Here is a 13316-nt window from a genome sequence, read left to right on the forward strand (position 1 = left end):
AATATAATCATCAATAACTCATAGATGTTATAGAATACTAGCACTTACATGAATGATTGGTGCAAATAATTGAAAGCATGCATATAAAGGCTAGGTGCACTTACCCCTGGATTACATAAGAACATAAGAATTGTCGCTGCTGGGTCAGACCAGTGGTCCATCGTGCCCAGCAGTCCGCTCACACGGTGGCCCCCCAGGTCAAAGATCAGTGCTCTAAATGAGTCCAGCCTCACCTGCGTACGTTCCAGTTTAGCAGGAACTTGTCCAACTTTGTCTTGAATCTCTGGAGGGGATTCTATATAGGTGGCCAAAAATTGCACACCCATAATTGAGCACAATCCTGAGCTGCATGCACAACAAGCAATTAAGAGTCAATAATTGCATGCTATCAATTATTGGTGTCAATTGTCATCAATTGAAATTTAAATGTGTAACTTGCTGTGTGCTGTTCTATAACACAGGTCACTCAAATCCCATAGCATTCAACCCAAAAGGGGGTATAGCCACGTGAAGGGTATGGGCGGGTCAGGTACATTCTGAAAAGTTGTGTGTTGTGCTATAGAATTATGTGGCAGTAGACCCAATTTGCACACCAGGATTTAAATCAGGTTTCAGCTGACATAAGTCCTCATACCCAGAGTTGGACATAAGAATTGGCACACTGTACCATTCTGGAAGGAGCGCCTTTTATTTATTTATTCAATTTTCAATACCGTTCTCCCAAGGGAGCTCAGAACGGTTTATATAAATTTATTCAGGTACTCAAGCATTGTTCCCTGTCTGTCCCTTCGAGCTCACAATCTACCTAATGTACCTGGGGCAATGGGGGATTAAGTGACTTTCCCAGGGTCACAAGGAGCAGCGTGGGTTTGAACCCACAACCCCAGGGTGCTGAGGCTGTAGCTTTAACCACTGTGCCACACACTCCAAAAGCAGTGAGAGCCGATTTTTCCTGGTGCCTAATTTACAGCACTATTTATGAAATCTGTCCGTTAACAACTGCAAAAGAGGGTGGGTGTGTCGCCAAGCGATACATGTAACTTATAGAATGCAGTTGCTTTGTGCTATTATTTTTTAATGGCTTACACAGATTCAGAAGCTGATACAGAATTGGTGCTAAGCTCACCCATTGTGGTGCCTGAATTTTGGCACCTATTAAAGCCGCGCCTGCAATTCCTGCGTGGTAAATGCAATGAAACCCATTCGATTCCTATGGGCATCATCACATTTGCCGTGCGGAAATTGCTAGTGTGTTTAAGCTCTTATCCAACCCACTTGTAAAGCACCCATATCTGTTTGTCATTTCCTGTATAGCAGAGGTAGGGAACTCCGGTCCTCGAGAGCCGTATTCCAGTCAGGTTTTCAGGATTTCCCTAATGAATATGCCTGAGATCTATTTGCATGCACTGCTTTCAATGCATATTCATTGGGGAAATCCTGAAAGGTTCATAGACAACGGCGCGAAAGACAAAAGCGCGCGCTGCCGCGCCACTCTAAATTACAGTTTTTAGGGGCTCCGACGGGGGGTTTTGTTGGGGAACCCCCTCAGCTTACTTAATAGACATCGCGCCAGCGTAATGGGGGGTTTGGGGGGTTGTAACCCTCCACATTTTACTGTAAACTGAACTTTTTCCCTATAAACAGGGAAAAAGTGAAGTTTTCAGTAAAATGTGGGGGGTTACAACCCCCCACAACGCGGCGCAATATCTATTAAGTAAAGTGGGGGGGTTCCCCCCCACGCTCCCCCGTCAGAGCGCTAAAAACAGTAATTTAGAGCGGTGTGGCGGCGTGCGCTGCGCTCAATTGTCTGGGAGTGCCTTTATCCCGGCGCGCTTTTGACCTGACACCATCCTGAAAACCCGAATGGAATACGGCTCTCGAGGACCGGAGTTCCCTACCCCTGCTGTATAGTCTCCTACCTATCTTCTTCATCATTCCCCTTCTAATTCCCTGCCTGAGCAGAGTGTATAGATTCATCCTTTTTGTCCTATGTGTCTATCATACTTAGATTATGAGCTCTTTGAGAAGGGACTGTCTCTTGTGTGTTTGATGTACAGCACTGCGTGCAGCTAGTAGAGCCATAGAAATAATAAATAGTAGTAGTAGTAGTAGGCTTTGAGAAAGAAGCCCATAGTGTTTTAAAATCAGGTGATTTGGTTTAGGATGAGCTGGGGAGGGCTTTGATAGAAGCTCCAGGGACAGGATGGCTAGCATAGGATGGAGTGGGCTTCAATGGCAACGCCAGCAGTGGGAACCTAAAGACAGTACCAGGCAGACTTCCATGGTCTATTGCCCAGAAATATTAAAGAAAAGACAATTTAAACATGTATAATGAGTGTGACTGGGCAGACTGGATGGACCGTTCAGGTCTTTATTTATTATCATTTACTATGTTACTATGTTAACAGTGCTTGAAAGTTTGGCACATTACCAGGTAAAAGTGGCCCTTAACTACTTCGGATGTTGTCCCATTTGGCATAAAATATGTGCTACATGAGATGGCTTTATTCTGTGCAAACTCTACATCACTTTGTAGAAACAAGCCGTGAGATCTGCCTGCTGATTCCTAAGGCGAGAATACTTCACTTTGGACTTACTACAATTATAAGATGAAATATTTCAGTGTAGGTTACTTTTGTGATGCTAGATCTTATTAATATATTGTATAATTAAAATAATTACTCGGAAAGCACTTAAATTACAACCTGTTTAATTCTCATAAAAATTGGAAAATTTCTTCTGTACTAAATGGGGCTCATGGATTATTTTGTGCAACAAATGGTCATAGAAAATAGATCCTTAATTCACAATTGCAGTTCTTTTGTAAACTCAAAGGTTTGTCGCTAGGATTAACATAAGAATTGCCGTACTGGGACTGGGAGGAGTAAGGTAGTGGTGGTTGGCGATTCCCTTCTGAGGGGTACAGAAGCATCCATCTGCAGACCAGACATGATGTCCCGGGAGGTATGCTGTCTGCCTGGTGCCAAAATCCAAGATGTTACGGAGAGATTGTCAAGACTCATCAAGCCTGATGACTATTATTCGATGCTGCTCATCCACATTGGCACTTTGCGAAAGTGACTTTGTGGCTCTGGGAGAGAAGGTGAAGCAGTCAGGTGCACAGGTGGTATTCTCGTTCACCCTCTCTGTCGAGGGTAAGGGCCCCGTCAGAGAACTACACATCCTGGAGATGAATGCATGGCTACATGAATGGTGTCGTCAAGAGTGTTTTGGCTTCTACGACCTTGGGATGATTTTCCAAGGGCTGCTGAGCAGGGATGGTATGCATCTATCAAAGAAGGGAAGAAGTGTCTTCAGCAGGAGGCTGGCTAATCTACTGAAGAGGGCTTTAAACTAGAAGTGATGGGGCATGGTGATCAAAGCCCCGGGGTGAGTATAAGCCCTCAGGTAAGTAAATCACTGAATACCTCTACATGGATGGGAAAAGGGGGGCATTTTCTGGAAAGCAGTATATACTAATGCTTGAAGTATGGGATACAAGATTCTGGATCTAGAAGCTGTAATGGAAGATGAGTTGAATATAGAGGTGATCACAAAGAAGTGGTTCACAGAGACCCATGACTGGGATGTAGTTTTACCAAACTATAATCTATTCAGGAAAGAAAGGGTAGGAAAAAAAAAGAAGGGCAGTAGCGTAATATGTTCAAGATCATATTAAAGCCACACAATTGCCGGATCTGCAGGGCAAGGAAGAGGCACTGTGGATCAATTTGGAAAGAGGGAATGGTGTGATATACAGGCCTCCTTCACAGATGGAAGAAGTGGACAGAGATTTAATATTAGACATTCAGAATAAATCTAAAAAAGGGGAAGTTTTACTAATAGGTGATTTTAACACGATTGGGGTATCCCTATTGCAGGGTCTTCTAGAAGTAGGGAGATCCTGGATTCTCTAGAAGGAGAACTATTCCAGAAAATTGGTAATGGAACCCATGCAGGATGGGGTCATACTGGACTTAGTGCTTACAAATGGGGAACGTGGTTCTGATGTTACAGTGGGTGATCATCTGTCATCTAGTGATCACTGCATGGTATGGTTTAATTTTAAGATGGGTATAATAGAGAGGGCTCAATCAAAAGTAAAGGTTCTAGACTTCTTTAAAACTAACTTTGTTCAGCTGGGAATTACATCAAGGAATTGTTGTCTGGATAGAAACATCTAGAAGGAGTAGAAATGCAATGGGCAAAACTGAAAGGAGTTATTGTAAGGGCAACAGAAATTTTTGTGAGGCAAGTATGTAAAAGTAAGAAGAAAAGAAGGCCACTTTGGTTCTCAAAAGTAGTAGATGAGAAGGTAAGGAATAAGAGGTTAGCTTTCATAGGGGGGAGTGTGTGGTGCAGGGGCTAGAACTACAGCCTCAGCACCCTGAGGCTGTGGGTTCAAATCCCTCGCTGCTCCTTGTGATCTTGGGCAAGACCCTTAATCCCCTCATTGCCACAGGTACACTAGGTAGAGTTTGAGCCCACCGGGTCAGATAGGGAAATATGATACAGTATCTGAATGTAAACCACTTAGGATATAAGCGGTATATAAATAATAAAATAAATAAATAAAAACTACAAAAGATCGCTGAAAGAAAAAGGCAGACAAAAATATCTGGAAAAGTTAAGAGAGGCTGGTCGAGTAGTCAAGAAAGCAAAGATACAAATGGAAGAAAAAATAGCTGACATGGTAAAATGAAGAGGTAAGACATTTTTTAGATATATCAGGGATAGGAAGAAGTGCAAAAGTAGCATTGTGAGACTCAAAAGTGAAGGGGAGAAATATGTAGAAGCTGATAAAGAAAAGGCTGAATTACTTAACAAATATTTCTGTTCCGTGTTCATGGCTGAAGCACTGGGAGCGGGACCACAGAAAACAAATGCAAATAGGGATAGAGGAGTAGTAGACCCTGATCAATTTTCAGAGGGGTGTGTTCATGAGGAGCTAGCTAAATGAAAGGTTGACAAAGTGATGGGGCTGGATGGTGTATATCTGAGGGTGCTGAAGGAACTTAGGGAAGTTCTGATGGGTCCGCTGATTGACATTTCAATGCTTCTCTAGGATCAGGAGTAGTACCAGAGGACTGGAGAAGGGCTAGGGTTACCAGATTTTACGCTAGTAAAATCTGGACCCCTAGACCCACCCAGTTCCAGCTTTTCCCGCCCTGTTACACCCCAGCTCCACCCTCAGCTCCACCCCCAGCCATGCCCCTGCTGACTATTTGATGGGCAGGAAGGCATCTGCGCATATACAGATGTGATGTGATGATGTCATATGATGACATCACTGCATTGCATCCATGCAAGCACAAATGCCCCCTTCCGACGAGAGTTCTTTTCAAAACCCAAAGTGCCGGGTTTTGAAAAGCTATCCGGGCCCCCGGATAACCAACTAAACTCCACCTCAATAGGACTCAACTATACAATATGACATACAAGGATTGTTTTGAAAATATTGATCAAATACTATAATGTTCATCACTAATCCTTTCCTTCATCAATCCAATGTTGCCTATATATACACATTAAAATGGAGTAAAACTTGATTAATTTTATGCTTGCTTTTAAATGTGCATCTAATGATGATATCATGCATGTCAAATTGTTTTCCATATTGGACAAAGGGACTTTTTTTGATTTGCAGGCTATAAAAAATGTAAATGAGTTTAAAGATTAACAACAAAATAAGAGGGTTGGTGAAAACAAAAAGTAGGGCATTGCAAGTTTTGATGAACTTTGTTGCAAGATTGATTGTGGGTGCTTCATGAATGGCTCATAATACGCCAATTCTGAAGCAGTTACACTGGTTTCCTGTATAACAAAGAGTCCAATATAAAGTGCTATCGATAGTACATCAGGCCTTATATCATACAGCCCCCGGATGTTTTCGAGATTTGTTGTCCAAGAAGGGCAGGCACTGAGATCAGAACATGATATGAGATTGTCAACAATGAAAGAGAGAAATTGATACATACTAGGGTCGGGAATTCCATGTTTTCAATAGTAGGAGTGAAATTCTGGAACTCACTGACAGGTCAATTATGATTATGTAAACCCAGGGATACTTTTAAGAAATTCCTGAAGACCCAGCTATTTGTCAATGCATTTATGTGAACGAAATGAGCATGTTAGTAATGGAGGATGCAGGATAGTTTATATATTGTATTGTTATTATTTATTGTGTATATTGTCTTGTAAACTGCCTAGATTTTAGGCAGTACATATATATTTTAAATTAATGCGTGAAATTGGATGACTTCTAGATATCCATGAGATTCTACTTCATTACCTGTCCGGTCCTTTGCAGATTCCCAAAGTGAACATCTGGAATGAACAGAACTGGCTGCGAATCCAGATCAGTCATAGTTTTGAAGAAGGTGATATCACTTTTCTTTTGCAGAGGCACAGAAGACAGCTTTGGATCGATGGCTAATCCAAACCATTAAGAAGAAAATATTTTAGTGGAATATAATAACAAAAATGGGATGAAACAAGATCTGAAACCATAAACCAAGTCTTTGGGCAGAGATTGTTTGGAACAAAATCTGTAACAGTCTCCAGTACTGATATTTCCTGTCTTATTTTCTGCAGAATGTCCCACAGCCAAATGTGATCTCTTTCTTTCCCTTCTACCTATTTCTAGCCAAGAGATTCCATTATCCACTTATCTGCTGACCCTTATCCTTCCCTTTTCATCCTGCTTCTTCCCTTATTAATTCCTAGTTTTGCCACTTTTTCCTTTACCACATTGCCAAAATTCAGCATTTCTTTCCATTCCAGTAATCAAGACCTTAACCGTGCCCTTATTTCTATCTTGATGGCTATGACTTCCTCTCTTATAAGCCTCTCTCTCTAATGTGGTCAGTTCAGAAAGCTTCTGACAGAATAATCTTCCAAATTTTATGCATTTGACTTTTCTGGCTTCTATCATTCGTTTATCATCTCTTGTTGAATCTAGGTCAAGCACTATATGCTCTCCAGCATAGCTCCATACAATGCCATTTTACTCTATATTTTAGCTGTGGTTTCTTTCAGGGCCTAGCAAGGTAAGTGCGGGCAGTGTGGTTGCGAAGGGCGTGAGAGAGGCAGGGACACGAAAACTATTTGAACATAGGCTGCAGCACAGAGCTCCTCCCTGCCTCCCTCCTTCCTCTTCCCTGAAGCACACAGTCAGTCTCTACCTGTCCCTTTCCTGCCTCCTCCCTCCTGGGGTTTCCCTCTTTTTGAGACTTTTATTTATGGGTAGAGGACCATGTTCAGCGGGTGCGGTAGAATTCCGTGGCGCTTCCTGCTTGGGTGCGTCCCCGGTATTGAAGAATCCCATCCCCTTTGATGCACACTTTCTGTTGCTGTGTAGTCAGGACTCAGCAATGCCTGGCTGGGCTTGTGTGGAAGGCTCCATGGAGCATTGCTGTGTTTGCTGTGCATGGTCTTTTGCCTGCAGGTGGGGGGTTTGGAGAGGGGGGGATTGGGGGGGGGATGAACAGATGGAGATGCTGCATTGTGTATTTGGGTGAGGCAGGAGGGAAGCAAGAAGGCAGTCTGTGCAGGGGGGGGAACACAGTGTGCAGTTGCACAGGACACAGCTATGTCTTGCAATGGCTTTCTTTCTTTAACTCATACTGTCTTCACACCTTCCTCATATGGCATGCCCACGTTGCACAAGGTCTGGAAGAGGACCTCATCTAAAACACACATTTAAAACTACTGACTGACTTGCTGTGGCAGATGATTTCCTCCTCTCCCCATGCCTAAGTAAAATGGTATACCCAAGACAAGAATAACCCAGATCCCTTGCAGTACTGCGCACCCAGACTCTCACCATCCACTCCACAAATGTAAGCCTCAGAGTCTGCTCACCCTCATCTTTTGTTATGTTTCATCCTACTACTGATGTATTGCAGATGTCTCATTCTCTATTGCATGTTCCTCCAGTCTTTTCTTTTTTGGTTTACCATTTCTGCTCCCTTGTCCTGGAACTCAGCCCTCCCCTATGGATTGCCCAAAAATTTTCTTTACTTTGACAACCTACTTCTAGATCTAATAAGTCATTTTTTTTCCACAATACCCAGACTATAGACTCTCATGCTTGCTGTTTATTGCAACATTCATACACCACCCTGTGTTTTATTTAGTTTTCCTTATGTACCTCATTGTTATTGCCGTCTTCCCCCTTTATTTTATAGTACCAGACTTGGGACTTTCTCTGTTTGTCTCTTCCCTATTCATTTTGTTTGGTTTTCATTTTGAAATTCTCAAGTCTCTCTTACTTCCCCAGACAGCCTGGCTAGGTGAACTCATGCTGCTGATGCTGGAGGAACATATCTTCCACGACCATCATCTCCATGCCACTTGTACACCAACAGGGCTGTCACATTCCCTTCTTGGAGCTCGTGAGTCACCTCAGTAATATACCTGAGCCTGTCAGTCCTGAGCAAGAGTTTCAGAGCTCTGAAGTGCTCCAGGGCACAATTCTGTCAGGTTCTAAATAATAATACACAAAAAGAGGAAAAGACAAAGTTCACTCACTGGTATTGCATTGGGCTTGTGCTGCTTGACCTTTTCCTTTCTTTCGGTTCTGCTTCCTTTCTTCATCACGGATTTTTCTTTCGGCCCCCTTACATTAAAACATCCAATGAATACATGCATGAATACTAATACATAATGATGCCTTAAGAAGTATAAATAAATGAACATAATTTATTCTTTCTGGGGTTTTTTTTTTAAATTACATAGCTACCTTCCTCAACCAATAGAGATTGCCTTTCACAGAAGGCTATGACTTGTTTTAAAAAATAAGGGGCCATTTTACCAAAGTGCACTAGAATCTGGGTTTAACGTGTTCTTATGCTTTGCCTGTGCACTGAGCCCATATTTTACATTGCACTGTTTTAGGGCTTTTTCATTTTTATCCAGGTTATGCATTAGTGTTCTCATTAGCAAGCAGTATCTGCAAAAAAAAAAAAAAAAAAAATTAACGTGGGAACACTTAGCACCTCGTATTTAGGAGGTTCCAAATGCTGAGACATCAAATACAAAAGTGTTAGGACAAAAATGTTCTCAGTCATGGCACCAATATAGTGGAACACCCTTCCGAAGGAAGTAAAACTAGTAAAGGATACCAGAAAATTTAAGAAAAGGATTAAGACCATCCTTTTCACAGACTACTTTAACCAATAATGCAACAGGCAGAGGGAATAGCAACATAGAGGAAATAGCAGGCCACTTCCCACTAGGAACACGATAGTGTGAACACAGTGTATATACTCACAATGCTAAGGATTTGATATGTACAGATAACTAAAAGTAAGCTCATGCAAAGAAAACCATCAGAGAAACGCCCTAGTGTATTGCAACACCATTACAGAAGCTTCATGTAAGGAAAACCTTCAGAGAAACCTAACTCTGTATTGTAACACCGTTACAGAGGCTCATGTAAGGAAAACCTCCACAGAAACAACATAACTCTGTATTGTAACACCTTTACTGAAGCTCATTTGAACCGCTCTGAATTGACTCCCCAGTCATTATTAGTAGCAAAATAGAAGCTTTCAGTAAACAATTTTTTACCTATGCGATGCCTCTTCAGATGAAAATTCTAATACATAAATAACGCTTGGTTTTGTATACAAAACGCTTTAATGCAATTAAGTGGGAGCTTGTTCTCACATGCAAACTGCATGTTAAGAGCTTAACATCATTTAGTAAAAGGATCCCTAAAAGAACCATATTTACAAAAGTGTTACAATGACCATGAGTATGACAAGTTATACCTATACAAAAAGGGACTGATACTGAACAGTGGCAGGCAATGTTTAGGCAAAATGACAGCTGCCACAATTAAACTGGGAAAAAAAGAAAGAAAACCCACAAATAAAGAGGTAAGCAAGCCACACAAAAATATGAGCAACAAAAAAGTGAAGGAAGCCACACTATCAGGATGCCACCAAAGTCCACAGTTAAAAGAATTAAAAATATTTATTAGGTACCAAAAAGGTGAGTAGCATATCACGATGTTGAATGGTGTACAACAGGACCCAACATGGTCCTTGTATCGGCAAAATCTGCCTTCCTCAGGAGCCCTTCTATCCTTGCTAAACCTCATTGGGTTTGCAACAAATTCTAACATGAAAACGTACACACCACCAAACACGGATAAAAAGGCCCACGCGGTGATGCGTCTAACAACTGCAGCGATTGTTCAACTGCAATTGTTAGACACATCACTGTGTGAGCCTTTTTTTTTTTTCTAAGTTTGATGGTGTGTATGTTTTCATGTTAGAATTTGCTGCAGTGAAGCTTAGCAAGGATATACGAATTCCTGAGAAAGGTAGATTTTGACGAAATAAGGATTGTGTTTGGTCCTATTGTATACCATTCAAAATTGTGATATGCTACTCACCTTTCTGGTACTTAATAAATATTTTTAATACTTTTAACTGTGGACTCTTGGTATCATCCGGATACTGTTTGATTTTCTCCACTTGACAGTTAAACTGAAACCAGATATTTATTACTAATACCTGGATACCAGCCATAAGAATATAAGAACATAAGAATAGCCTAACTGGGTCAGACCAATGGTCCATCAAGTCCAGTAGCTCGTTCTCACGATGGCCAGTCCAGGTCACTAATACCTGGTCAAAACTCAAGGAGTAGCAATATTCCATGCTACCAATCCAGGGCAAGCAGTGGCTTCCCCCATGTCTTTCTCAATAACATATTATGGACTTTTCCTCCAGGAACTTATCCAAACTTTCCTTAAAACCAGCTACACTATCTGCTCTTACCACATCCTCTGGCAACGTGTTCCAGAGCTTAATTATTCTCTGAGTGAAAAAAATTTTCCTCCTATTGGTTTTAAAAGTACTTCCCTGTAACTTCATCAAGTATCCCCTAGTCTTTATAATTTTTGACGGAGTGAAAAATCGATCCACTTGTACCCATTCTACTCCACTGAGGATTTTATAGACTTCAATCATATTTCCCCTCAGCCATCTCTTTTCCAAGCTGAAGAGCCCTAACCATTTTAGTCATACCTCATATGAGAGGAGTCCCATCTCCTTTACCATCTTGGTCACTCTTTGAACCTTTTCTAGCACCACTATATATTTCTTGAGATAAAGAGACCAGAATTGAACGCAATACTCCAGATGAGGTCACACAATGGGGTGATACAGGGGCATTATAACATTCTTAGTCTTGTCAACCATCCCTTTTTTAATAATTCCTAGCACCCTGTTTGCTTTTTTGGCCACTGCCGCACATTGGGCGGAAGATGTCATCGTATTGTCTATGATGACACCCAGATCCTTTTCTTGGGCGCTAATCCCCAAGGTGGACCCTAGCATCTGGTAACTATGATTTGGATTATTCTTCCCAATGTGAACCACTTTGCATTTGTCCACATTAAATTTCATCTGCCATTTGGACACCCAGTTTTCCAATTTCCTAAGGTCTTCCTGCAGTTTTTCACAGTCCACATGCATTTTAACAACTTTGAAGTTTACTGTCATCTGCAAATTTAATCACCTCATTTGTAGTTCCAATTTCCAGATCATTTATAAATAAGTTAAATAGCACCAGTCCCAATAAAGATCCCTGCGGCACATCATGGATGCAATTTTCCCAATATTAAATCAATTATATTAGTTGCCAGTAGAAATAAGATTTGTTTCAAGCTCCTACCATTAGTATTTCAGTGGGTTTATCTTGGGTATATTTGGTATATGGCAGCTCTGTTCTTCACCTATCTGCGATGAATAAAATGACCTTTTAACAATTCCCTAATCCCTATTTGTCTCATTTGTCTGTTTTGATTAGATTATAAACTCTGTCGAGCAGGGATTGTCTCTTATGTGTTTGATGTCCGACTGAGATTGTCTGGAAAAGTTACACGAGAAAATGGAGTAGATTCAGCGCCGTTCACGGAGAAGGGTGCTTATGAGTAACTTGAAAAACTGAAGGTGGACAAAGCGATGGGACCAGATGTGATCCATCCCAGGATACTAAGGAAGCTCAGAGAGGTTCTGGCGAGTTCTATTAAAGACTTGTTCAACAAATCTCTGGAGACGGGAATGATTCCTGGGGATTGGAGGAGAGCGGATGTGGTCCCTATTCATAAAAGTGGTTACAGGGATGAAGCAGGAAACTACAGGCCGATGAGCCTCACTTCAGTTGTTGGAAAAATAAAAAGTGTTGCTGAAAAAAAGGATAGTGTACTTCCTTGAATCTAATGGGTTACAGGATCTGAGGCAACATGGCTTTACAAAAGGTAAATCATGCCAAACGAACCTGATTGAATTTTTTGATTGGGTGACCAGAGAGCTGGATTTCAGCAAAACATTTGATACAGTTCCTCATAGGAGGCTGTTGAACAAACTTGAAGGGCTGAAGTTAGGACCCAAAGTGGTGAACTGGATCAGAAACTGGCTGTCGGACAGACGCCAGAGGGTGGTGGTTAATGGAAGTCGATCGAAGGAAGGAAAGGTGACTAGTGGAGTCCCTCAGGGTTCGGTGCTGGGGCCAATCCTGTTCAATATGTTTGTGAGTGACATTGCTGAAGAGTTAGAAGGAAAAATGTGCCTTTTTGCAGATGATACCAAGATTTGTAACAGAGTAGACACCGAAGAGGGAATGGAAAATATGAAAAAGGATCTGCAAAAGTTAGAGGAATGGTCTAATGCCTGGCAACTAAAATTCAATGCAAAGAAATGCAGAGTAATGCATTTGGGGATTAATAATAGGAAGGAACTGTATATGCTAGGAGGAGAGAAGCTGATATGCACCGACGGGGAGAGGGACCTTGGGGTGATAGTGTTCGAAGATCTAAAGGCGAAAAAACAGTGTGACAAGGCAGTGGCTGCTGCCAGAAGGATGCTGGGCTGTATAAAGAAAGGTGTAGTCAGTAGAAGGAAGAAGGTGTTGATGCCCCTGTACAGGTCATTGGTAAGGCCCCACTTGGAGTATTGTGTTCAGTTTTGGAGACCGTATCTGGCGAAGGACGTAAGAAGACTTGAGGCGGTCCAGAGGAGGGCGACGAAAATTATAGGAGGCTTGCGCCAGAAGAGTTATGAGGAGAGATTGGAAGCCCTGAATGAGTATACCCTAAAGGAAAGGAGAGACAGGGGAGATATGATTCAGATGTTCAAATTCTTGAAGGGTATTAACGTAGAACAAAATCTTTTCCAGAGAAAGGAAAATGGAAAAACCAGAGGACATAATTTGAGGTTGAGGGGTGGTAGATTCAGGGGCAATGTTAAGAAATTCTACTTTATGGAGAGGGTAGTGGATGCCTGGAATGCGCTCCCGAG

General features: G+C 41.7%; 1 protein-coding gene across 7 annotated transcripts in view; it reads right to left on the minus strand.

Moving 5' to 3' along the window:
- The window catches only part of GRHL2 (grainyhead like transcription factor 2), a 279232-nt gene that overhangs the window by 55877 nt on the left and 210039 nt on the right, over positions 1-13316 (minus strand). For all 7 annotated transcript variants that reach the window (XR_004538279.1, XR_004538280.1, XM_033933112.1 and 4 more), the window contains exons 10-11: positions 8533-8620; positions 6293-6432 (exon numbers count right to left, since the gene is read on the minus strand). Coding sequence is in view for 5 of the 7 variants with exons in the window: in XM_033933112.1 (XP_033789003.1) it covers positions 6293-6432; positions 8533-8620 (228 nt within the window). In the remaining 2 variants the exon portion in view is untranslated. The remainder of the gene's footprint in view (positions 1-6292; positions 6433-8532; positions 8621-13316) is intronic.

The sequence above is a fragment of the Geotrypetes seraphini genome, chromosome 2, assembly GCF_902459505.1.
Source record: "Geotrypetes seraphini chromosome 2, aGeoSer1.1, whole genome shotgun sequence".
NCBI classification, from domain to species: Eukaryota; Metazoa; Chordata; class Amphibia; order Gymnophiona; family Dermophiidae; genus Geotrypetes; species Geotrypetes seraphini.